This window comes from Leopardus geoffroyi, chromosome B3 (genome assembly GCF_018350155.1).
Source record: "Leopardus geoffroyi isolate Oge1 chromosome B3, O.geoffroyi_Oge1_pat1.0, whole genome shotgun sequence".
NCBI classification, from domain to species: Eukaryota; Metazoa; Chordata; class Mammalia; order Carnivora; family Felidae; genus Leopardus; species Leopardus geoffroyi.
The window spans coordinates 132,162,760-132,189,208 of NC_059337.1; the positions used below are offsets into that span (position 1 = coordinate 132,162,760).

Sequence of the window (26,449 nt, forward strand, 5' to 3'; positions counted from 1 at the left end):
ACTAGAATTTATTCGTTGATTAATTCAGCAAATATTTATTAGGTACCTACTCTGTGCTGGATACTGTTCTACCTGCTTTTATAGAACTTGCATTCTAGTTGAAGGAGACAATAAGTAAATACAAAGAAAAAAGTAAATACAGAATATGTCAGAAGGTAATAAATGCAATAGAAAAAAATCAAGCAGGATAAGAGACATTGAGAGTCTGCTGGAGAATGCCTCACTGATAAAATGAGCAGAAACCTGAAAGAATTAAAGGAGAGGCAAGTGGGTAAATGGGGGAAGAAGAACAGTCAAAACCAAGGAAATAGCAATTACAAAAGCCTTGAAATGGCATCGTGATCTGTGTGTTCAGGGAACAGCAAGGAAAGCTACATAGCTGACGTGAAATGGGCCTGCTGAAGAGTGCTAGGAGGGGAAGTTATTGAGGTGGGACAGGGAGAGCAGACCTGGTGGGCTATGGCCATTGTGAGCACTTTGGCTTTCACTCTGGATGAAATTGGAAGCCATTGGAGGGTCTTGAGTAGAACAGTAATAGAGCCAGTTTAACTTTTAAAAGCACCTCTCTGGCTACTGAATTGAGAACAGTCTGTAAGGGGCAATGGTAGAAGCAGAATGACTAGTTAGGAGACAGGAATGCAGATAAGAAATAATGATGACTTGGGGCACCTAGCTGACTCAGTAGGGCATGCGACTCTTCATCTTGGGGTCGCGAGTTCAAGCCCCACTTTGAGTGTAGAGCTTACTTGAATGAATGAATGAACGAATGAATGAATGAAAAGAAAGAAGAAAGAAGAGAAAGAAAGAAGAAAAGAAAGGAAAGAAAGAAAAAAGAGAGAAAGAGAGGGAAGGAAGGAAGGAAGGAAGGAAGGAAGGAAGGAAGGAAGGAAGGAAGGAAGGAAGGAAAAGAAAGAAAAGAAAAGAAATAATGGTGACTTGGACCAAAATGGTTGCAGTAGAGGAAGTGTGAAATGGCTGCATTCTGGAAACATTTCAAATGCATGTCAACAGTACTTACTGATGGGTTGGATGTGGATAGGGTATGAGGAAAAAGAGGAGTCAAGGATGACTCCCAACACTTAGAGCCTGTCAATCAAAATAGGTTCTAATTTACTGAAATGAGGGATATGATAGGAAGAGATTTGGGGAAGGAAGTGAATCAAGAGCTCACTCGTGGTCATTATAATAGTTTGAAATAAGTATCTATTAGATAGCCAAATGGAGATCTTAAGGAGGTAGTCGGAGTTTGAGTCTGGAGTTCAGGAGAGAGGTCCAGGATGCAGAAAAAAAATTGACAGTTGACAGCATATAGGTTGTATTTAAAGAATTGCTCCTATTTTTGGTTTTTGGAATTTAGAGTTAGCTAGTGCTTATTTATCACACGGTATTTTCTGCTTTCAGTCATTTGAGACAAGAGGTTTTCTTTTTTGCCATGTCAATGAAGAAAATTGTGATGGCCAGAAGAATTACAAAGATTGTTATCACCAAACTAAAGTGTAATTAATATTCATTATTCTTGTGTTATAGAGCTGATGCTCATTATAATTACTATAACTTAGAAACACATTTTATAGACACTTTTTAAAAAAGAAATCTCTGGGTTTAAGCCATCTGTTTTTATAAGATACATTCTTCTATCTAACAGACTACTACTGATTTGATCATTTCAATCTTCATAGTATCTACACTAGAATATCTCTACAGAGTTTGTTGAATTGATCAAATAGTCCCATAAATCGAATGCATTAAAAGACTTTACTTTTTATAGCAGTTTTATTGACAAATGATTTGCATACCATAAAATTTACTGATTTTTACTAAGTTTAAAAATTGCATAGGGGCACCTGGGTGGCTTAGTCGGTTAAGCATCTGACTTTGGCTCAGGTTACGATCTCAGTTTGTGAGTTTGAGCCCCCCCCCCACATTGGGCTCTATGCTGACAGCTGAGAGTCTGGAGCCTGTTTCAGATTCTGTGTCTCCCTCGCTCTCTGCAACCCCCCACTCACACTTTGTCTCTCTTTCTCTCAAAAAATGAATGAATGTTAAAAAAATTTTTTAATTATACAGGCATTAGCACAAACCACTTTTAGAACATTTATGTCAGCCCAGAAAGATCTTTTGTACCCATTTGCAGCTGCTTTCTATGGGCACCCCTAGCCTCAGGAAACTACTAATCTATAGATTTTTCTTTTTTGGACATTTCATAGAAACTGAATCACTCTGTGGTTTTTTACATTAGACTTCTCACTTAGCATAATGTTTTCTAGATTCACCTTTTCCTTAGATTGTATCAGTACTTCATTTAATTGCTAAGTAGTATTAGTATTGGTATAGTATTGCTAAATTGTATAGATAATACCACATTTTGTCTGGTATCAGCTGATGGATATTTGCATCATTTCTGGGTTTTTGGCTATTATGAGAAGCACTGCTAAGAACATTCATGTACCAGTCTTTTGTGTAGACATAAGTTTTCATCTCTTTTGAGTATATACCGGAGAGTGGAATTGCTGGGTCATAGGTAAAATTATATTTAACTTTTTTAATGATTTTTTTAAGTTTATTTATTTTGAGAGAGAATGCACATGTGTGAATGGGGGAGGGGCAGAGTGAGAGGGAGAGAGAGAGAGGCTCCCAAACAGGTTCTGCAGAGCCTGACTTGGGGCTTGAACCCACAAACCATGCAATCATGACCTGAGCCACAATCAAGAGTTGGATGCTTAGCCGACTGAGCCACCCAGGTGCCCCAAAGTATATTCAATTCTTAAAGAAACTGCCAAACTGTTTTCCAAAGGGGCTGTGCCTTTTTGCATTCTTACCTCCAACACATTAGGATTTCAGTTACTCCACATCCTTGCTAACGCTTGTTTTGGGCTCCCCGCTTTTTTTTTTTTTAAGTTTTTTTTCTTTTTTTTAGTAATCTAGCTTTCATTTTGCTATTTTCAGCCTTTATACAATGATAAATCTTTGATAACAACTCAGTACTTGACTTGCATCGTAAAGTGTGAAACCATTGTTTTCATTTATATTTTCAAATAATAGCAGTTAAGAGAAGTAGAAATCCGTTATCCTGATGGCAAATAATGTTATTTTTTTAAGTCATTTATAAAACTTAAACTTGTATGTGATAGTATTGACAATAATACTGCATTTGGCTGAGAGTCTGTGGATCAACTCACACTCTGCATTTAGTAACGACAGAGTCACAACACATCAAGCTTTCTAACTTTCATATCTCTGAATATCAGCTAGGAATTGCTTTCTTGAGCTCTTAGGCTTAGTCAGGAGCCAAAATGTCACATCTTGTTTATGCTCTTTAAATAGTTAATGCAGGGGCGCCTGGGTCGCTCAGTCGGTTAAGCGTCCGACTTCGGCTCAGGTCATGTCTCCCGGTCCGTGAGTTCAAGCCCCACGTCGGGCTCTGTGCTGACAGCTCAGAGCCTGGAGCCTGTTTCAGATTCTGTGTCTCCCTCTTTCTCTGACCCTCCCCTGTTCATGCTCTGTCTCTGTCTCAAAAATAAATAAATGTTAAAAAAATTTTTAGAAAAAATAATAAATAGTTAATGCAGGGGCACCTGGGTTAACTCAGTCAGTTAAGCATCTAACTCTTGATTTCGCCTCAGGTCATGATCTTAGGCTTGTGAGATCAAACCCTGCATTGGGCTTTGCACTGAGCCTGGAGCCTGCTTAGGATTCTCTCTCTTTCTCTCTGTCTCTCTGTCTCTCTGTCTCTCTCTGCCCCTTCCCCACTTGCTTGCACACACATGTGCGCTCTCTCTCTCAATAAATAAACACTTTTTAAAAATAGCTAATGCACTTACAGTTTCTGTAAATTATTTGTTAGCTTCTCTATACAGAAACGTATTTGGATTTTTATTTATATATCAATAGTGTAAACATTTTTTAGCAAAAAAAAAAAAAAAGTGCCCTTTATGCCTCTTCCACGACCAAGACCTTAATTTTTCTATTTTGTTCTACATTTTAAAAGATTTGTTTTCCCCCTCAGATGCAGACCAACAACGAAGAGAGAAACTCAAAAAGGAATTGGCACGATGTGAAAAGGAGTTGAAATTAAATAAGACAGCAGTGCCGGCCAATTCTAAAAATAATTCCAAGTCATTATTTACCAGTCTACAAAAGGTAAGATAGTATTTTCACCTTTTAAAAGCGGATGTTTCCAAGCTACTCCATCAGTGGTACAACCTGACTTTGTGGTAGCGTGTTTGCCATATGTCAGAATCGGTAAACTTCGCCTGTAAAGAGCCAGATAGTAAATATTTTAGGCTTTTCAGGCCACGGTCGCTCATGACCCTTGTGCCATTGGATAGTAGCCACAGACACTATATAAATGAACAGGCACACGTGTGTTCCAGTAAAACTTTATTAAGAAAGCAGCAGTGCAAGGGTGCCTGGGTGGCTCATTCGGTTGAGTGTGTGACCTCGTCTCAGGTCATGATCTCAAGGTTCGTGAATTTGAGCCCCACGCTGAGTGAGGCTTTCTGCTGTTAGCGAGAGCCCACCTCAGATCCTCTGCCTCCCTCTCTCTGCGCCCTTCCCCTGCTCTCTTGCACTCGCTCTCTCTCTTTCTCTCTCTCAGAAATAAATAAACATTAAAGAAGAAGAAGAAGAAGAAAGACAGTAGGCCAGGGGTGCCTGGGTGGCTCAGTTGGTTAAGCACCCAACTCTTGATTTCAGCTTAGTCGTGATCTCACATTGTGTGGGATCCAGCCGTGCGTTGGGCACTGTGCTGACAGCGTGGAAATGACTTGGGATTCTCTCTCTCTTTCCCTCTGCCCCTTTCTCTCTCTCTCTCTCAAAATAAATAAACATTAAAAAAAAAATCGAGCAGATTTGGCTGCAGGCTATAGCTTACTGACCCCTGCTGTTGGTGTTCTGGGACACCCTTTAACATCTGATGGAGGATTTGTTTTTCCTTTCTCATGAATGCATGTTAATATGCAGATACTCTTTCTGCATTTTTTGAAAAGGTGGTATCATTTTTCTTTTAAATGTGTTTATGTAGTGAATGACAGTCAAGTTTCTAATGTTAAAACAACTTTGCATTCCTAGTATAAACATAGCCTTGTTGTGGTGCAATACCTTTTTTATACATAGTTAGTAGAGTTGCTAAGACTTTGTTTAGGATTTTAGCATCTACCTCCGTTATCAATACTGACCTATAATTTTCCTTCTTCTCTACTCATGTCTATGTGCTATTTCCTGTAGAATAATTTATATGAATTTAGAACTATTTATTCCTTGAATTTGATGGAACTCAACATTAAAATGATCTGGGTGCCTAGAGTTTTCTTTTTGAGAAGATTTTTGACCACTATTTCAATGTTTTGAATCATTATAGAACTATTTTTTAATGTATTTATGTCAGAAGTTGTCCATTTCATCTAAATTTTCAAATTTTTGGCAGAGACTTGTTTAAATATAATCTCTTAATCTCTCCTGAATATGTATTATTTCCCCCTTTTATTCCTCATGTTGTTTGTTTGTGCCTTTATTTTCTCTCTGATTTTTCTCACCAGAGATTTGTCAGTTTTTAAAGTCTTTTTAAAAAGGGCATATTTTTTACTTCATTAATTTTCTCTGTTGTATTTTGTTTTCTATTTTATTAATGTTTGCTCTTACCTTTTCCCCTTTTGGTTTTCTTTGGGTTTATTTTGCATTACTTTTCCTACTTTTGCTTAGCTTATTCTCATCCTCACTTCTGGGACGGTATAAGCATATTTAAGATTATATATTTTCCTCCACATGCTGCTTTAGCTGTATCCCACAAGTTTTGATATGTGGTATTTTTATTACAATGCAATTGAGAGTATTTTCCATTATTTCTTTTTTAACCCAAGAGTCATTTAGAAGTATTTCTTAATATCTGTATGTATTTTTTCCCTAGTTTTTTTCTTTGTTCCAGATTTCTAGCCTAATCGTACTGTGGTCAGGGAACATCTATATGATACCCATTTCTTGAAATTTGTTGAGAAATTCGTTTTATGGCCCAGTAGGGAGACAGATTTCTTAAAATGCACCGTGTCATTATGTGTTTGAAAAGAAAATATATTCCGTAGTTGTTGCGTGCAGTATTTAGTATACTCTGTATTCATTGGATTAAACTTCATATCTTTTATATATTCAAATCTTATTGATTTTTTTGTCTTGTCTATCATTTATTAAGAGAAGTATTCCACATGGTTATGTATTTAGCTATTTCTCTAAAAATTAGTACTACTAATTTTTGTTTTGTAGATTTTAAGTATATTATTCTATATATACAGATTAAGAGATGATATATTTTCTTGGTGAATCAAATCAAACCTATTATCACTGTGCTTTGAACTTCTTTATCTTAATATTTTTTGTATTAAAGTGTTTCCTTTTTTTTTAAAGATTTTTTTTTTAAGATTATTTATTTTGAGAGAGAGAGCAAGGGTGAGGGAGGGGCAGAGGGAGATCAAGAATCCCAATCAGGCCTGCACTGTTAGCAAGGAACCTGACACGGGGCTCGCTCTCAGAAACCATGAGATTATGACCTGAGTCGAAATCAAGAGTCCGCGCTTAACAGACTGAGCCACCCAGATGCCCCACAAGTTACTGTGAATTCTAAGTGGACAAAAACTATATACAAACAACACAGAGCCTGCTTGGGATTCTCTCTCCCTCTTTTTCTGTCCCTCCCCTATGCAAGTGCAAGTGCACTCTCTTTCTCTGAAAATAAATAAAAATTACAAAAAAAAAAAAATTCACAGTAACTTGCAATTTGCAAACATTTTTTTTTTTTTAAATTTTTTTTTTTTTAACGTTTATTTATTTTTGAGACAGAGAGAGACAGAGCATGAACGGGGGAGGGGCAGAGAGAGAGGGAGACACAGAATCGGAAACAGGCTCCAGGCTCTGAGCCATCAGCCCAGAGCCCGACGCGGGGCTCGAACTCACGGACGGCGAGATCGTGACCTGGCTGAAGTCGGACGCTTAACCGACTGCGCCACCCAGGCGCCCCGTGCAAACATTTTTTATAAGCCTTGATAAACATTTAGACGAATTCAGATTCAAATTATTATTTTGGGTATACTATTTTAATAATTGGGCTTTATGGTTAATAGACACCTATCCTAGTTATAATCTGCATATCCTGAAAAGTTTGCTACAATTAAAAAGAACATGCTAACTTTAGCCTCTGAACATATTAGCCATTTATATACGTGAGATCATATAATCAAAAACCGTTTCTTCTAATTGTCCAGACACTCATCCTGTTCTTTCTCTCACACTCTGACTCACACGCTGTCACCTCAGGAGCCTCCAGTGTGTTTCCAGTCTGTACCCTGTAACCCCACACAGTTATTCACCAGTCATTCACATCACTGGTAGAGCACCTACTGTGTGCTGTTAGTATTAATTGAATATGTGAATGTGACCCATATTCCGAAATAAATCTAGGAAATTTTTTTAGAGAGAGAGAGCACAAGCGGGGGAGAGGGACAGAGGGAAAGGAAGGAGAGAGAGAGAGAGGGAGGGAGGGAAGGAGGGAATCTTAAGTAGGCTCCATGCTCAGTGGGCTTGATTCTACGACCCTGGGATCATGACCTGAGCCAAAATCAAGAGTCAGAGGCTCAACTGACTGAGCCACCCAGGCATCCCTGAAACATTTTTAAAGCAATATAAAACAATGAAAAACAAGAGCTATCAGTTTCTTTTTTAAACTAGAATTTGAAACTTTTTTGCAAAACAAATGTTAATCAGATTTTTAAATAATTTGTACCCATCCTATTCTGCAATTGAAATGATTCCTCGACTGTTTTAAAATCTGACAATTGCAAAATCTTTGTGTGCTGTTTCTTCTGACATCGTCCCTGAAAAAGATTTAGTACTCAGTTGTTCTGTGATTGTAAAAGTTGGGTACGTGTTCTTGACGTGAAAACATGATGAGTGTATAAGCTGGGGAACGATTATCACTTTATATGAATTCTTAAGTCACAGTTCACAACAAATCACATTGAACTGTAAAGCTGACTTAAGAAAGGAAAGCAGTCAGATTACAACCAGAATTTTTGTTCTATTCACATATAATTGATAAACCCTTCTCTGATTTTAGAACTTTACAGTTACCTGTTGTTCAGATTTTGGTGAATTTACCAGTGTGTTATTTATTTTCTGTGAAAATTATATCCATCCAAGCTTTCCAATATTCGTACCTACAGGAAACCGTTATATAATCTCAAAAAGCAGATTGGTACAATTGATTTCATACTATGTCCTACAGGTTTCCAAGGAAAGAAAAAGTGTAGGATGCAAGGTTGGAATTATGATACCTAAAAATAGAGAAGTTTCTTGCCTTCAGTCAGTTCAAAAGCAGTTTTTCCAGCCCATTTGAGATAGATGAGAGTATATTTCTGCCTTTAAAGACTTCCTTTGAGGGGGCACCTGGGTGGCTCAGTCGGTTGAGTGTCTGACCCTTGATTTCAGCTCAGCTCATGATCCCAGGGTTGTGGGATCGAGCCCTGCGTCAGGCTCCATGCTGAGTGTGGAGCCTGCTTAGGATTCTCCCTCCCCTTCCTCTCTCCCTCCCTCCGCCCCTCTCTTCTGCTTGTGTACACTCTCTCTAAAATTAAAAAAAAAAAAATATTTAAAGACTTTCTTTGGTGTTTCGTTTTGTTTATTAAATAACCATTACTGATAAGAGTTTTCTTGCAGGCAGTCTAATGCTTTATGCATTTCTGCTGCCTCTGATCTCAGCTTGTACCGTTCCTCTAAGTATAAATAATTCCTGTGATTATTATTTAATAGCCCTGTAAGATTTTTCAGATCATACTTAGAAATTTTTTCCCAGGAGCCAAACTCTTCTGGTATATAAGCTGCGAGTCTTGTTTGGGAGTGCTTTTTAAAACTAATATATTGAAATCATTAAAAAAAGGACCCTAGTGACTCAGAATTTAATGCCAAAATATTTCCTTGCTTTGAGTAATTTTGCCTTGTATTTGAGATCAGGTTAGAAAGCACTTGGAAAGGAAATCAGTGACTTTGCCTTTAGTTACACTATTCAGTTATCTGCAGTTTTCTTACTTAGATGAATCAGTACTTAGGTTAGCTGACTGGTTCACCATCAGGCAAAGAGTTAAAATCAGTTTAAAATTCCTCATGGTGTAAAAAATCTAAAATACGGGGACACCTGCCTGGCTCAGTCAGTACAGCATGCAACTCTTGATCTTGGGGTCATGAGTTCGAGCCCCACGTTGGGTGTAGAGTTTATTTTTTAAAAACCTGAAATATATAATTTTCAATTGAGTCTTTATAATAGATAATATGATGTCATCGTGGAGAGCATAAGCTCAGCCCGGGTTCAAATCTGTGAGACCCTGCACGGCCTCATGTTCTTCATCTCTGAAATAAAAGTAGTATTTGGGGCACCTGGGTGGCTCAGTCGGTTAAACGTCCGACTTCGGCTCAGGTCATGGTCTCACTGTTTGTGAGTTTGAGCCCAGTGTCGGGCTCTGTGCTGACAGCTCGGAGCCTGGAGCCGGCTTCGGATTCTGTGTCTCCCTCTCTCTCTGACCCTCCCCTGCTCATGCTGTGCCTCTGTCTCAAAAATAAATACGTTAAAAAAAATTTTTTTTTAAGTAGTATTTGTATTACCACCCAGAAGTTGATGGGAGGATGGAATGAGTTGTGCATGTAAATTAATTAGAACTATACCTTATACATCGTAAGCATAGTAACCCACTAGCAGCAGTGATAGAAGTTCTAATCGTTCTCTTTTATTCTACTCAATGGCAAGAACAGTACCTTGCACACAAGAAGCACTCAGCTATTCTCTTACTCGGCTTATTCATCTTTCTCTTGTTTTTCTCCCCGAGAGCTTGTAGGACAGATGTAACAGCTAAATCCTAGTCATTGTCACCTCAGAATCCGTGACTTCTATGTAACTTCCCCTCTACCTAATAAAGTGCCTCAAAGTTCTGTAATGCATACACAGGTGTCCATAAAGTCTGGAATCATAGACAGAGCTTCTTGGACATCCACCCTGTAAAAGAATAAAATATTATCTATGTTTTAAGATTTTCTGGATACCCTGTAGAAATGGTTCTTCCAAAATTAAACCAAAAAGAAATGGAGCAGTCCAAAACGCCTTCCCTTTCGGCTCTCCCCACTTGTGAGGAGAAGTGGAGAGAAGTTCCTTTTCATTTCTTCAAAGCCTTCAAGTCTGAGGCGCCGCTGGCCCCGGAGATTGCCCTAAAGGCCCGATGGGAAGGGGGGTGCTGCCATCAGCAGTGGTTGAGAAGGGGATTGGTGCGCACAGGTGGTTTGGAAACCTTCAGATAAAGCTGAGATCTACCTGTAGATGTCAATGTACAAGTTCAAGACCAGATATAGGTAGATGTGAATAATTGCTTTTTTTTAGTTTCAGAAAGAAAAATGACTGGTCTTATGTTTAGAATTACATTTTTATATATTAATAATTCAAAACCTTGAATAGAAGTTCATATCAATGCTAACACCTCAGGAATATATAGTTCTCTAGACCTCCTAAGGCAACCATTTTTGGGTATATAATCTGGAGAGATCCCCAGTTATGAGAATTTGTAGCAAACCAAATGTTTTTAGCCTTCAGGAGACCCACAAGATGAAGACGTGTTAATCGGAGAAGTGAATGGATTTCCATCCTTCACAAGGTCACCAGTAACTTCTTCAGAGAGACTGCAGTTGAATCTACCTAAATCTGATAAAGTCCTCACAAATGGTACTGAGAAGAACTCCGGTTCCTCCATGTTCAACGTGGACTACACCCCCTCTGGGCCTAGGAAACCGTGCTCTGGAACTCCGTACGGCAGAGGGCCCAGGAGCACGCGCCCAGATACCCATCGGTTTCAGTTAGTTATTTCAAAAGCACCTAGTGGGGACCTTTTGGATAAACACTCTGAGCTCTTTTCCAACAGACAGTTGCCATTCACTCCACGCACTTTAAAAACAGAAGCAAAATCTTTCCTGTCACATTACCGATATTATACACCTGCCAAAAGAAAAAAGGAGTTTACAGATCAGCGGATAGAAGCGGAAACCCAGACTGATTTAAGCAGGTATGGCCCATTCACAGCCAACAGTAAGTCCTTCAGGGTGTTGTAGAAATTAAATAGTAATAATCTTCCTTATTTTACGTCATGTACCTAATATGCCCGACTGAAGGTCTGGGAGTGCCTTTTTGATTGGAATGAGATTCATGTCTTTTCCTTTTGCATGTGTCACTAGAACTACCCAAGTCATTGTTGAAAAGTACCTATTAAACTTGTCAAGCTTTCCTTACAAACAGGAATGTTACATAGTTTAATTTATTGTTTCAAACATGGTATGTGCTTTTAAATATACTTTCAGAGAATCCTTAAAATATGTCATCAAGTAGCATTTGTGTAAATATGTCTATTGCTTCATTTTAAAAATGGCAAAACAGTGGGCTAGAGAGGGAAAGAGGACAGCTGATTCTCCGACTCTCCCTGGGTTCCCTTCCCTGCAAATATTCAACTCCACTGTTACATAGGAGCAACTCCCCAGGAATAATTCAGGCAATTGGGGTAACTTCTGGAAATTCCATAGATTTTGCCTCAATAATGTTTTCATATATGATAGTGCCTGGCACATAATGAATATTCAGTAAAAGTTTGCCAGATGATTGAAGAAACAAACAAATCTTATATTTAGTGTTAGCTGACTTGTGATGGTTTTTCCTGGTGCTATATAAAGAGCTATTTACCTCATCCTAAGTATTAGTTAATTTTAGAAAGCAAAAAACAATTTAGCTCTAGTATTCTTTTCTCTAGGTACAGATAAGAGGTACAGCAATATCAGATGAGTCTGCGTACGTTTAATCCCAAGGATTAAAGAGTGGAGGGGAATGAGGAAAGCAAGCATATCATATCCTTTTCTGATTGTATTTATGACCACTTTGGAGGATAATAGTTCCCATGTCCCTGGTCCCATTCTATCCAGCTGAAATCTAGCTGCTACTGAAAAAAAGGAAAAGGAAGCTGTGTAATCCAAACCCTATCTGTTTCCCGATTATATAATCAGAAATTACACATTTTATAAGAATAGATGGATTTCATCTCTGAGTTTGAGGGGTTTTTAAGACAGTAAACTTGTTATCATATCACGGTATTTGTATTTTGAAAGCTTGACAACTATTCCTTTTAAAATATTACAGCTTTAAATCTGATTTTGAGGCATTTGAGACCAAGAACTTCACAGATCCAGAAAAGAACATAAAGCAGGTAATAAAAATGAGATCTCTCTGTGTGCTGCATTGGAATTACAGCCACTTTCACTTAATAGGATACGTATAGCTATTTGGACTTCAAGAATCTCTCAGTGACACTTCTCGCATATGGTGTCACCAGCATGGAGAAAGACTACCTATTTACAAAGGCCTGTTGCTCCTTTTGAGTGGCCAGATGGATCCTGCCCTGTCTGAGAAGTCATTTGTTGTTAGCGTCTTTTCTAGATGGTTGATTGGCCTGCTGGATAGAGGAATGGGTGAATAAAATACCTTAAATGTTGCTTCAAAGATGCAGATTTGGATACTAAAGGAACCAGAAAAGCTGTATAGAAGTCATTTTAATTTCTATGCCTGTAATTTTTCTTTTGAAGAATTGCCACTGATTATATTATTGGAAATTACACATTTTATGAGAATAGGTGGATATCACCCCTTACGTTTGCTTTTACTTTTTCTGGACCATAGGCTCTGTTTTACACTGTGTATGTTTTGAGTGTTCAGCAGTCATTTCTTTTATTTTCTTAAGCATGTTTATTTATTTTGAGAGAGAAAATGTAAACACAAGCTGGGGAGGGGCAAGAGAGAGAGGAGAAAGAGAGAATCCCAAGTAGGCTCTTCATTGTCAGCACAGAGCCCAACGCAGGGCTTGAACCCACGAACCACAAGACCATGACCTGTGCCGAAATCAAGAATCTGACGCTTAACCAACTGAGACACCCGGGCGACCCAGCAGTCATTTCTTTTAAAATATTACAGCTTTAAGTCTGATTTTCACATAAACTGATTGTTTTTATTTTTTATTTTGGGAGTGTTAATCATACACTTGTATCCTAATTTATATTTGTTTGCAAAAACAGTTTGTCTATTAAAATGTCAAACACAGACTCGAAAATAAGAGAATAAAATATAGGGGTGCCTGGGTGGCTCAGTTGGTTAAGCATCCAATTTCAGTTCAGGTCATGATCTCACAGTTCGTGAGTTTGAGCCCCATGTCCGGCTCTGCACTGACAGTGCAGAGTCTGCTTGGGATTCTGTCTCTCTGTCTCTCTCTCTCAAAATAAATAAATGAACTTAAAAAAAAAAAAAAAAGAATAAAATATAATCATACTGAACTTCCATCTTCCCTTCTGAATACGAATTGTAGGTTTCCATGTCAGCCATTAATACCTGTTTGACATGGGCTCTGCCACTCAGAGCCCGAGGGCAAATCCCTTATCCTCTGAGAGCAGAGTTTTGCATCAAGAGAAACTGTACTTACCGTGCAGGGTCACTTATCAAGGAACAATTGATACAGGTAAAGTGCCTTGCCCGAGAAGGGGTCAGTAGAGGAGGACTGTGACTAGCTTGAGATTTAGGAAGAGAGTTAGCTCAGTACGTAGCTAAATAAATGAAGTAAGTCCATTGTCATGACGTTGTGCTCCAAATGCTTGTCCGTAACCTGGTAAGGAAATGGTGTGTCCCATTACTCCATAATCCTTGCCCCCAGCAGTCTGCTTGAAGGTCATGAGGATCAGACCAAATTCTAGCCGCACTGTGCATGAATGAGCACCGTAAAGACTCATCTAATACTGCAAGGAAATGCTCGCGACGGATGCAGCTCGTAGTAAGGGTTCTATAAAAATAAGCTGCCGATATTTGTGTGTGTTAATAGTATCGACAGAACCACCGGAACTACCACTGCTTCTCCGTAGTTGATACATGGACATTTGACACGAATGAGCTGTTTGAATTTGTTATAATGGGATATTTTTTCTCAGGTTTACTTAAAACTTGCACATTTGCTTCATTTTTCTCTTTGCATGTTTATTTGTGGTAATTCTTTAACAGATTTAAAATATCCCTCATTAAGACTCTCGAATATAGAGAACAACCCGAGGGTAGATGGAGGGAGGTGGGTAGGGGTTGGACTAGATGGGTGATGGGCACTAAGGAGGGCACTTGTTGGGATGAGCACTGGGTGTTGTATGTAAGTGATGAATCATTAAATTCTCCTGAAATCATTATTACACTATACGTTAACTAACTTGGATTTAAATAAAATTTAAAAATTAAAAAAATATATATCCCTCATTAAAATGTAAGAAATAAGCAGTTGTCTTACCTTACTTTAAATAAACTTAAGAAAGAAGTCTTAATTGGGTAGAAAATGTATTCTAAAAACATCCTTTGTTATAATATAGCAGTCACTTTTATTTACTGGATGCCTCCACTTTGTTTCCTTGACTTTTTTTTTTTTTTTTTAAGTTGATTTTGAGAGAGAGAGCGTGAACGGGGAAGGGGCACAAAGAGAGGGAGAGAGAGAATCCCAGGCGCCCCTCCTTGGCTTTTTTGACGTCTGCTGTTTTGCTTTATTTCTGCTTTCATAATGTATTCTTGAAGCAAAATAAAGATCGATTCTTCTCATTCCCAGGCATCTAATTGTATGACGTATGATACCAAAGGAAAAATAACTCCTTTACCCTTACAAGGGCATGACTTACCATGGGATGAGATTAAAGGTGGAACTTTCCAGTGTTCCTCACCAAGGTAAACAATTTACAGAAGTCATTTCAACTGTAGATTTAACTGCTTTCCTGTGTAACAGACATCCGATATTTGCAACATAAGTACTATTTTAATTACGTAAACTCTAATCTATTTTGGTGTTATACAATTCAGTAGCAGTGTTAGTTTTACTAATGAAATTTTACAAAGTAGGTACTCAGTAAAAGTTTAAATGAACTTATTTTGCTAATTCATTAATGAAAAAAGCGGGGGCACTGGCTTGTTTTATATGCCATTGCTATTCGTAGGAAAAAGGATTTTTTCCTCAAGGCAAATCCTCTAGCAGTGATGCTAACCAGTTTACATGGCAGAAGTAATACTGAAGAACCTCACAATCTGAGGACTCCTAATTCATGATTGTGAATATTCACCATGTGCTGGGGTTTTATCTGTCCCTGCTATGTATTGGGCACTGTTTTTCAGACTACCCATCGTATTTAGTAATCACGGAATACAGCACCTAAACAAAAATGATGGCTTAGCAAAAATGCCTTTGATAGTTTCAGCTGTCAAATGCATTTCCAGAGTCAGAGATTATATATGAGATGAAGAAGGTGGAAGTAAAAAAGGGCTAGAGATTAAAAAGAGGCAAGAATGAGGTGTCATACAGCCAACCAGAAGGCAAGCCCTTGTGATCCCTCAGAGCCCAGGCCCTTCCCCCAGGGAGATGGTGCCTGCAAGGCTGTGGGCATTTCACCGCTGACCTTCATGATGCCTCAGTGCTCAGAAGATTTATAAGCTAACTCTTAAGCGTCTCTGCAGTGGACATAAAGAATGCCCTAAAGAAAGGAATATTTATCTTTTCTAGTAGTTTCTATCTAAAAAGTAAAATATTTTAATTGAACATACCTAAATAAAAAGCTTGGAATTAACTAATGATGATATAACTAAATAATGACAAAATTTAGTATAATAATCAGCTTAAAAAACAGTTTTTCATAGGGAAATATCTGTCTCCAGTATTATTTACATGTTAACTGTAGTCAAAGTAAAATTATGTATCCTAGATAAGTGCTGTAGTCCAGTTTTAAAAAGGATTGTGAATTTGTAGTTCCCAAGACTAGTTCAAAATATCTCTGCTACTTACTAACAACATGACTTCAGTAAGTTACCCAACCTTTCTGCCCCCTGGTGAACTCATCAGTCAGTGGGAAGATAATACCGACCCCATATACCAAACAGGGCTGTTCTGAAGATGAGATCGTATCACGGGTATGAAAGTACTTTAAAAATTCTACAATCTATTATTACTGATATATAATATTACTGAATACTTACTGCATGCCAATCATTGTTTTGTTCAAATATTGTCATTTTCTCTTTCCAGGGCAGTATGTCAGTATTCTTTGCAGTTTCCTCCAGAGAGAAAACTCCACTCTGAGTAAGATCTTTTTGACCTCTTCATTGTGCCTAGGGAAAATCAAGAATTAAGAATCATGGGGCACCTGGGTGGTTCAGTCAGTTAAGAGATCTACTCTTGGTTTTGGCTCAGGTCGTGATCTCCCAGTTCATGGGATCGAGCCCCACGTCGGGCTCTGGGCTGGCAGTGCAGAGCCTGCTTGGGATTCTTTCTCTCTCTGCTCCTCCCCTACTCGCACTGTCTCTGTCTCTCTCAAAATAAATAAATAAACAAAAAAGAGAATCACACAAACCATTATTAAATCAGTCAGGACTGAATGCTAATTTTTCTTACAATTCGCTCCCCCTCTCTCTCTGCCCCTTCCCTGCTTATGCTCTATCTCTCTCTCAAAAATAAATAAACATTAAAATATATATATATATGATAGGGGCCCCTGGGTGGCTCATTCAGTTAAGCATCCAACTTCGGCTCAGGTCATGATCTCACAGTTTGTGAGTTCAAGCCCCGCATCAGGCTCTGTGCTGACAGCTTCAAGCCTGAAACCTGCTTCGGATTCTGTGTCTCCCTCTCTCTCTGCCTCTCTCTCAAAAATAAACATTAAAAAAAAATAGAAGATAGACATAGTTTGTTTTATATTATTCCTCTTAGTAATATGAGATAGCAGTACGTTTGTCATAGCAGAGATAGATGTTCCTAATTAAGTACTCATATTTCCTGTAGTTTTCAGAGTAAGTAGGAAATAATTATATGCTGTGTACTGCTTTGTCTTCACAGTGAGGAAGAACTGTTGTATCTGAGTTTCATTGAAGATGTAACAGATGAAATTCTGAAACTTGGTTTATTTTCAAACAGGTTAGATTTTTTAATTATGGTGGTCAAACAGTACATTAAATACTCTTCTTTATGAGGTTAATTATTTTAAGTTATTTCCATATCCTAGGAAATGAAAAATTATAGTGCTTTCTTGGGGGGACATAATCTTATAACTGGTAGCAAATTGTAAAGAATGTTTAATTCACACTATATGAGGCAAGTTCACAGTTTGGGGAGTTACAGGAGAGAACAGAGGTTTTACTCATTTAAATACGGTTGTATCTCTTAGACGCAGAGAGCAGCTTGGCGGTTGCCAGGGTGGGGGCGGGCAAAATGGGTAAAGGTGGTCAAAGGTACAACTCCCAGTTATAACATAAATAAGTCATGGGGATATAATACATGTACAGGGCGGTGGGTATAGTTAATAGCACTGTGTTGCATATTTGAAAGCTGCTGAGAGAATAAATCTTAAAAGTTCTCATCACAAGGAAAAAATTCTGTAACGGTGTGGTAATGGATGTTCACCAGACTTATTTCGGTGATCATTTTACAATACATACAAATATGGAATCATTATGTTGTACACCTGACACCAATATAACGTAAGTCAGTTATACTTCAATTTAAAAAATCTATCACAAAAAAAAAGAAAAAGAAGAAAAATGATATCCTTATTTGAAAGAAAGACGTAAAACTGTCTTTATTCACAGACAACATTGTCATCCATGTAAAAATCCCATAGAGTCTACATAAAAACAAAAATTACTATTATATCTCTTAGTTATATAGACTAGTGAACTGAATTTTTGCTTCTTATTTGCAAAGATCCATTACCTCATTTTACTATTTGAAACTTGTCACAAGAATCCAAAGCAAGCATTTTTGTTAACAACTGTTACTAGTAAAGTGAGCACAAATTAAAGGCTAGGTTTACACACTGTAAGTGAAATGGAAAGTTTGCAAAACCAGATTCTATATTGCACATCTTAAGGAAACTGTGTGATCCTGGGTCAGCTTGAACATTTATTCATCTAAAGTTCACTGGGCAGTGAGGCGCACTTTATGTTGAATATCTTAGAATTCCATGTTGTGTACATGCTTTCTCTGTTGTATTATGTCAAGTACAACATTTCTATTGAATTATTTCTATTCTTATGTGAAGTTTTTTTTTAATTAAAGCAAACATTTTTTATTGCTATAAAAAGATATACCAAAAAGAGCTAAGTTTTTTTTTAAATATAGTATTCTATTTACTTCTTTCATTTAAAAAAAGTCGTTAAGGGGGAGCACCCAGGTGGCTCAGCTGATTAAGCATCCAACTGTTGATTTTAGCTCAGGACCTGATCTTGTGGTTCATGGGATCGAGCCCTGCATCAGGCTCCATGCTGTCAGCGCAGGATTCTCTCTCTTTCTGCTCCTCTTCCCACTCACACGCATTCTGTCTCTCTGTCTCAAAATAAATAAATTAAAAAAAAAATTTTTTTAAGTGGTTAAAAATGTTTTCAGGGGGCGCCTGGGTGGCTCAGTCGGTTGAGTGTCCAACTCTTAATCTCAGCTCAGGCCATGATCTAGCGATTTGTGGGATCGAGCCCCCCATTGGACTCTGCACTAACACCATGGAGCCTGCTTGGGATTCATCCTCTCTCTCTCTCTCTCTCTCTCTCTCTCTCTCTCTTTCTCTCTCTCTGCCCCTCCCCCACTTGTACTCACTCCTTCTCTCTCTCAAAATAAATAAACTTTAAAAAAAATGAAGTGAATTTGTTGATACAGAAGGATGTTCAAAATATATAGTTGATTAGAAAAACAAAATTGATACCCAAACAGTATGTATTGTTTGTAAAGGGTAGAATATGGATTCCTTGGGCTTTTTAAAAACGGCTAAGTAATTCAGAACTACTAAATCTAAGATTAGCTAATTCCATTGATAATAAAAAATGGCAACAAATGAGTTTTCAGCAAAGGTATAGATACATTCATATGATAGCACCACAAGTGTGGTATAGTTGCGAGAAGAATTTCTCTGGAGCCAGACACATCTGGGTTAAATTCTCTTAATGGTTTTGGACCTTAGGAGAGAGGAAATTATCATCTTATTTTCTCATCTTTAAAATGATCTTTACAATACCTTTCTCCCAATATTGGTCATGATTAGGGGTATAATGATTATGTGTCTAGCACAAATGTCTAGCCCTTAGTGGTACTTAATAAGTGATAGCTTTTAGGTTATTATGTGGATTTACCATCAGTGGAATTTTTTTCAAGTATAATTTAGGAAGCCTTATAAAATAATTCCATGTAAGAGAATTTTCTTTAGGGTTTGGTTTGGGGGGGTTGTGGATGTGAGACACAAGGGGAGGAAAAGGCATTTGTTGTGTGCATACATGTGTGAGAGAAAAAAGAAAAAAGTTTTTGTTTTGTGGTGGGGGCAGAGGGAAGGGAACTGTTGGACCTCATTTAAAATATTCACAGAATAAGCCATACAGAGAAAGACAGATACTATATGGTTTCACTCTTATGTGGATCCTGAGAAACTTAACAGGAACCCATGGGGGAGGGGAAGAAAAAAAAAAGAGGTTAGAGTGGAAGAGAGCCAAAGCATAAGAGACTCTTAAAAACTGAGAACAAACTGAGGGCTGATGGGGGGTGGGAGGGAGGGGAGGGTGGGTGATGGGTATTGAGGAGGGCACCTTTTGGGATGAGCACTGGGTGTTGTATGGAAACCAATTTGACAATAAACTTCATATATGGAAAAATAAATAAGTAAATAACACACAAAAAATAAAATAAGATATTCACAGAAGTATAAGTGGTATATACTCTTTCAGAAACAATGGCGTCTGTAATATAACTTAAGACCCATACTAGCTCCCAAATCAGAGAACTTGACAGAACAGGGAAGGATTAGTGTTTAGTTTTGCAAAGAAAAAGAATAATCTGAAAAATATTTTCCAACCTTTAGCAGTTTTGTTATTGCGTGACCATTTTGTATTTGGTTGATTTTATGATTTTGAGACATTAACATTTCTATTTATCTTTCAGGTTTTTAGAACGACTATTTGAGCGACACATAAAACAAAATAAACATCATTTGGAGGAGGTTTGTCTTTCTTCAGACATTCATTAGAAAAATTCTAATATAGAAAGAATTTTGAAGTTTTTCCATAGCCTCAAAGAATGCATTAAAAACAAGAGCGGTTTTGCCCTTGTACCTTTTGTGTGCGTGGCGGGGGCGGGGAGCGTGCGTGAAGTAAGTATTAATCCTGCTGAGATTAACAGCACTGCCCACAAAGGTAGTTCAGTGTGACTAGCTCAGCTAATGTCATTATTCTTGTCTTAATCCTAGGGAAAAATGCGCCACCTGCTGCGTATCCTGAAGGTGGACTTAGGCTGCACATCCAAGGAAAACTTAGTAAAGCTGGATGATGTCGATATGCTGAATTTACTGGGTTTTGAACAGGCTGAGGACTCAGAAGAAAATGATCATAAAAGTAACCACGATGCCACAATTCAACAGGAGCGTCAGCAATACCAAAAAGCTTTGGATATGTTACTATCTGTACCAAAGGGTGAGAACGAGAAACTCTCCTCACCGGGTGAATTTTTCCTGCCCGTCTACAAATCGAAGTATTCAGAAGGGGTTATAATTCAACAAGTGAATGATGAAGCAAATCCCGGACCTTCAGTTTCGGATGAAAAAAACTCAAGTGTCTCAGACAGTTTAACAGACCAAGAAACCTCTGTGAATGTCATTGAAGGCGACAGTGACACTGAAAAGGTGGAGACCTCGAATGAATTATGTTGTCTGAGCCCGGAACTCTCCCCGTCCCTTCAGCTTCACGGTGTCCAAGGTGACAACAGTCGTGACATGGAAGGACCAACTCTTAAAATCATGGAAATGAGCATTGAGGATTGCCCTTTGGATATTTGATCTTCATTAATAAATATCCCAAATGACCAATCATCCAGTGTTCCTTTTCTCCCATTTTTTTCTCTTTTATATATTAAGATTTCTGTATTTGCTTTCTATGCTCCATAATAAATTACCATAAATTTAGCAGCATCAAACTACACACATGTATTATTTATCCCACAATGGGTGTGGATCAAGAGTCTACACAACTTAGACGTGCCTGCTCTGGTTCTCTCAAGGCTACAATTCAGGCGTCAGTTGGGCCTGTGGGCTAATTTGGAGGCTTGACTGGGGCGAGAATCTGCTTCAAACTCCTTTCCGTTGTTGGCAGAATTCCTTCCCCTTTGGCCATCAGCTGCCCTCAGCTTCTAGAGGCTGTCCACCGTTCCCTCCCACGCGGCCCCCTCTGCAGGCAGCTCACAACGTGGCTGCTTGCTTCTTTAAGGCTAACGGGAGAGAGACTGCTAGTGAGATAGAGTCCCATATCAACGATGCAACCACAGGAATGACCTTCCATCATTAGAAGGAAGTCGTAGGTGCTGCCCACACTTGAGGGGTGCAGATATTATACACGGGTATGGAAGGTGAGAATCCCTGCGGTCTCCCTAGGATCTGTTGGCCCCAATTTCTAAAGTTGCTTTTCGGGGGAGCGTGTTTCACCCAGACCTAAGTGATTTTGTATGCAGTGGGAAATGGTTTATGATCTGGCACGGATCTCGAAACATTAAGCCTGGTCTCTAATCTCTTTAATTTCTTCTTTGTCACTTTCTTGCAGTATCTAAAGCTTCAAGGACTTTCTAGTTATCAGTGAACTAGAACAGTGTGTCATCTATGTGGAAAAGTGTCCCTTCTTACGAGGGCAAACATTCTATCAACCTAGTCTGATACTCTCCTCTCGCTTTTGTACCCACGAGTGGGGATCTTGGCTATTAAGATCTGGCTCAGAAGACTTACCTCTATTCATGTCTTTTCAGCCGCTTACAATAATGTAACTGAATAATGATAACCCAGATGTTCTTTTCTTTCTTTCTTTCTTTCTTTCTTTCTTTCTTTCTTTCTTTCTTTTTTTACATTTATTCAGTTTTGAGAGACAGAGCACACGCACAGGAGCAGCAGAGAGGGAGACAGAATCCGAAGCAGGCTCCAGCCACAGAGCTGTCAGCGCAGAGCCCGAAGCGGGGCTCAAACCCATGAACCATGAGATCGTGACCTCAATCGAAGTTGGCCCCTTCGCCCCAGTCGCCCAGATGTTCTAAAAACTTAGCACCGGCCTCTAAGCATCCTGGTCTTTAACTCGGGCTTTTATCATCCCCTGTCCAGACCAGTGTTTCCACAAAGGTAGTGCACACCACTGAGGTATTCGAGCTGATTTCTGGTGCCACGTGGGTGACAGGTCTGTCTCGCTCATGGGAAGCTGTCACCGCTGTGTTCACGATTCAGGCTCAGGGACAAGCTGCAAAGTGCAACACGGTGGGGCTGAGCACCCAACCCACTTCCCCCTAGTGTCTTATGCCCGAGTCACCCCCGGGCTGCAGCCCTTCCTCAGCCACACCTCCCCCTCAGCTCCCACCTGTGCAGTTCTTCCCCTTAACCTTCTGAGCGACGCCTCCCTCTCCCATCCCACAGTCCTCTTCGACCTCCTGAAATATCCTCAACCCTAGGCTTGGCTCCCAGCCTGGGCCTCCCCATCAGTCATCTCTCCCCCCCACTCCATTCTTGGGCGCCATCCCTCTCTCGGCCTCCAGGGCTCCTTTCTTCAGTCCCAGCCTCTCCGCCACAAATCCCTTACCCCACGACCCAGGCAGCTACCTCAGACTCGCGGCCCCGCCTCAAGTCCTCCCTTTGCTGCAGCTGCCGTCCTGTTGGCGCTCCACTTTGGGAGCCTTGGGCCCGGCCCTGTTGCTGCCTGCCTGCTTTGCCAGATCTGCTCTTCTCCGCCAAGTCTGGGCACAGCTTTTTGTCTCTAGGACCATCACCCATCCTAATTTTTGTACTTTTTAGGGTGTTTTGTTGTCTTAGTCCTCAGGTTTCCCTTTAAAATTCAAGTGTAGAGGGGCGCCTGGGTGGCTCAGTGGGTTAAGCACCTGACTCTTGACCTCAGCTCAGGTTTCGAGCTCAGGGTCGTGAGTTCAAGCCCTGCGTTGGGCTCTGTGCTGCACATGGGGCCCACTTGAATGATACTAAAATAAAATGCAGGTTGAGAAAGATTTGTTGGTTTAAAGAAATACCAAGAATGGTTCTTGGATACGGTAAACGTCGTGCAAAGGTGAGAAGTGAATGTTAAGTTTGGGAAACACTGGCTTAGCATCCTTGGCTCTGCCTCCTCCCGCAGTCCATCCTCCTCTCTGCTCGCAGAAGCTCGATGGGTGAGCCTTTCGACACAGACTGCCTGGGGTTTGATCCTTGGGAGCTGTGACCAGAACCCAGGGCGGCCTCGGTGGTTGACCGAGGTGAACTTCCAGGGCCTTCGCTGCAAGGCTGTAAGAACTAAATAAGTCGTGTGAGAAATATTCAGTCGCTGTCACCCTAAAACAGACCATGTCACCACTCCCTTCTACAACAAAAACCTTTGAGAGTTTCCTCTTGCCGACAAGATAAAGCCCAGGTCCCTTTGCATTTTTTACAAAGTTATGTTTTCCTTCCCAGCTCATCCCTTGCCATCGTCCACCAAGTATCCTAAGTGTCTAGAATATCAAATGACTTGTTCTTTATTGCAAAGCTTCTCTCTGTCTCTCTCTCCCCCCTGCCTCCCTCCCTCTCCCACCCTTTGTCCTCGCTACCTGCTCTGCATGCCATTTCCCCTGTGCTGCTCTCTTGGGCCTTCCCTGACAGTCCAGATTGTAACACAGGGAGACCCTGCCTGATTTCCCCGCTTGTCCCACCCGCTGTGGGATCCGGGCTGTCTCAGATCTATAGCGGGAATTGTCATACTGTTTATGTGCCCAGTTTCTCTTCCATCTAGACTGTGGACTTCTCAGGACGAGGGACTTACTTCTCTTTGGATCCCAGGTCTTTGTCTCCGTTTGAGAATGAACGTATTTGTTCATGGAGGGAGACAGTTGGAGCTAGAGGACAGGGTTGGCCACAGGTGAGAACAGGACAGACCTTTCCTCTCTCCTCTTTACACTCAGAAAGTGTCAATTCCCCATGGAAGGGAGAATGTAGCAAATTGCTAAATTACAAGAAAATTTCCTCATTTGCTCACATTTTAGATGGTATAAAATGTAAACTAGCATCTTCCCTTTAAAAACTCACATTTCTTCCCCCCCCCCAGTGAAGCCACTCAGAAAAGACTCAGAGCAGCTTTTATGGGGCAAGACTATGATTTGCCAAGTGGATCAATCAGCTGCCAGTGACTTAATTTACCCTGGGCCCTGGTTTAAGAGTTTGGACTAGATGAGACAAAGGTTTTAGTTTTAAAATGCCCAAGTTAGCCTTGGCTAAATTCTTCAGGGCTTTAGAAATTATAATTGAAAGAATATCTTGGCGGCGCCTGGGTGGCTCGGTTGGTTAAGCGTCCAACTCTCGATCTCAGTTCAGGTCACAATCTCGTGGTTTGTGAGTTTGAGCCCCACACCGGGCTCTGAGCTGATGGTGCAGACCCTGCTTGGGATCGTGTCTCCTGTCTGCCTCTCTGCTCTCTCAAAATAAATAAACATTTAAAAATTTTTAATTAAAAAAAAAAAAGCCACATAAGATCTAAAAGCAGCGGTAACTGTTGACACTTCCTTCACGTGCTAATATGGATGGCCCTGGACAGCAGTCCCCTGGACACAGGACACCGCCTAATAAGTTGCTTTTCCCAGATGTTTTAAAAGCAGCAGATTCAGCTAATGATGACATAGCCCCGAAGAACAAATCCACGTTTAATTTTCGGCCAGGAAGAAGATACTTTTGAGATGACATAAGTAAAGGTTTGCTCCAAGGCCAACCTTTTGCCTCAGGAATTCCATCTTGCACCAACATTCAAATTAGGAGACGAAAACACCCAGCCATTCCGGTGGATTCCATACCCACCTAGTTCTTTCAAGATTCTACAATCGGTGAGCTGATTTCCCCCCGAGAGGAAGAATGTACTGTTGTGCTCATTTTCTTTTGCCGCTGTAACGAGTCACCACAAATTTAGTGGCTTAAAGAAAGCTTTATCATCTCACAGTTCTGGAAGCCAGAAGTCCTACAAACTGCTGCCGGGGCTGACCTCTTCTTGCAGGCTGTAGCCTTGCTTCTTCCAGCTTCCAGAGGCCGCCCACCCCTCCTCCACTTGCAACCCCTTCCCGCATGTTGCAAGCCAGCTGCGTGACATCTTCAACCCTCCTGCACCCTCCTCTGCTTCTGTCACCACATCTCACACTGTGGCTCTCCTGCCTCCCGCTTAGTCCCTCATGGCTAGTTTGGGCCCACCCGGATGACCCGTCTCCCCATCTCAAGGACCTTAACCACATCTGTAAAGTCCCTTTTGCCATGGAGGGTGCCGTTCCTGTTTGCCTGGATAAGGAATACCGACCTGAGAGGCTGTGGACCACCTGCGGCTTTTTAAAGCCCTGAAGGGGGCGGTTTTCACCCTTTGATGTACATCAGAATCACCTGGAGAATTTGGGCCCCATCTCCCTAGCTTCGGGTTCAGAATTTTCGGACCTGGGATGACCTTTGAGAATTTGAATTTCTAGTAAGTTTCCAGCACTGCTGTTGCTGGTCTAGGGGAAAAAAAACCCACTAACAAATGCGGTGGACATTTGACAAATAACATCAAGTTCCACTACAGGGAAGCTCTGTCAACCTGCTGGGAAGTGGATATCATTGGGAGGCACGTCAACAAATTTTTTTTTTAACGTTTATTTATTTTTTTGAGAGACAGAGACAGAACATTAGCAGGGGAGGGGCAGAGAGAGAGGGAGTCACAGATTCCAAAGCAGGATCCAGGCTCCGAGCTGTCAGCACAGACCCTGATGCGGGGCTCGAACTCACGAGCCACGAGATCATGATCTGAGTCGACGTCAGACACTTAAGCGACTGAGCCACCCAGGTGGCCCAACAAATGTTTATTCTTCAAGTATATTAATTGTTCCATAAATGCCCTGGTTAGTGAAGCTGGCTATTTGGCAAGATGCACTGTAAACATGTTGTTTTTTTTTTTTTTTTTAAAGAGAGAGAGCATGAGCAGGGCTGAGGGGCATAGGGGGAGAGAGAGGGAAAGAGTGACAGAGCAAGAGAGCAAGAGCGACAGAGAACCTTAAACAGGCTCCACATTCAGTGCGGGTGACCCTGGGAACATGCCCCTCAGCTGAAATCAAGAGTCAGACGCTCAACCCACCGAGCCACCCGGGTGCCCCAGCAAGATGCATTCTGTCTCCTAAGTGATCCATTACTACGGAGATAGGTGATGACACACTGGCATCTACTCCCAGAAACATCTAAGGTTTGGTACCTTATTTGAAATAACCCAATGGGGAAATGGGACTAATTATGTGCCTCTATGCAATAAGATCTAAAGTGAAAAAAACTCCAGCAAAATAGCCTTAATTGTACTAATATAATCACACGTGAGTTGTAT

The 26,449-nt window shown here is 40.2% G+C and overlaps 1 protein-coding gene and 1 long non-coding RNA gene across 4 annotated transcripts in view; both read left to right on the forward strand.

Moving 5' to 3' along the window:
- Nucleotides 1–20,949, forward strand: part of SPATA7 (spermatogenesis associated 7) — a 38,447-nt gene extending 17,498 nt beyond the window's left edge. For all 3 annotated transcript variants that reach the window (XM_045451818.1, XM_045451817.1, XM_045451819.1), the window contains 8 exons: nt 4,007–4,140; nt 10,609–11,081; nt 12,200–12,266; nt 14,682–14,797; nt 16,143–16,196; nt 16,950–17,027; nt 20,028–20,085; nt 20,332–20,949. In XM_045451818.1, coding sequence (XP_045307774.1) covers nt 4,007–4,140; nt 10,609–11,081; nt 12,200–12,266; nt 14,682–14,797; nt 16,143–16,196; nt 16,950–17,027; nt 20,028–20,085; nt 20,332–20,916 — 1,565 coding nt within the window. In that variant the 3' untranslated portion in view covers nt 20,917–20,949. The remainder of the gene's footprint in view (nt 1–4,006; nt 4,141–10,608; nt 11,082–12,199; nt 12,267–14,681; nt 14,798–16,142; nt 16,197–16,949; nt 17,028–20,027; nt 20,086–20,331) is intronic.
- Nucleotides 20,950–23,039: 2,090 nt separating this feature from the next.
- Nucleotides 23,040–25,598, forward strand: LOC123584195. Its single transcript, XR_006705241.1, has 2 exons — nt 23,040–23,986; nt 24,780–25,598. It is a non-coding gene; the product is annotated as an uncharacterized LOC123584195 (long non-coding RNA).
- Nucleotides 25,599–26,449: the final 851 nt, after the last annotated feature.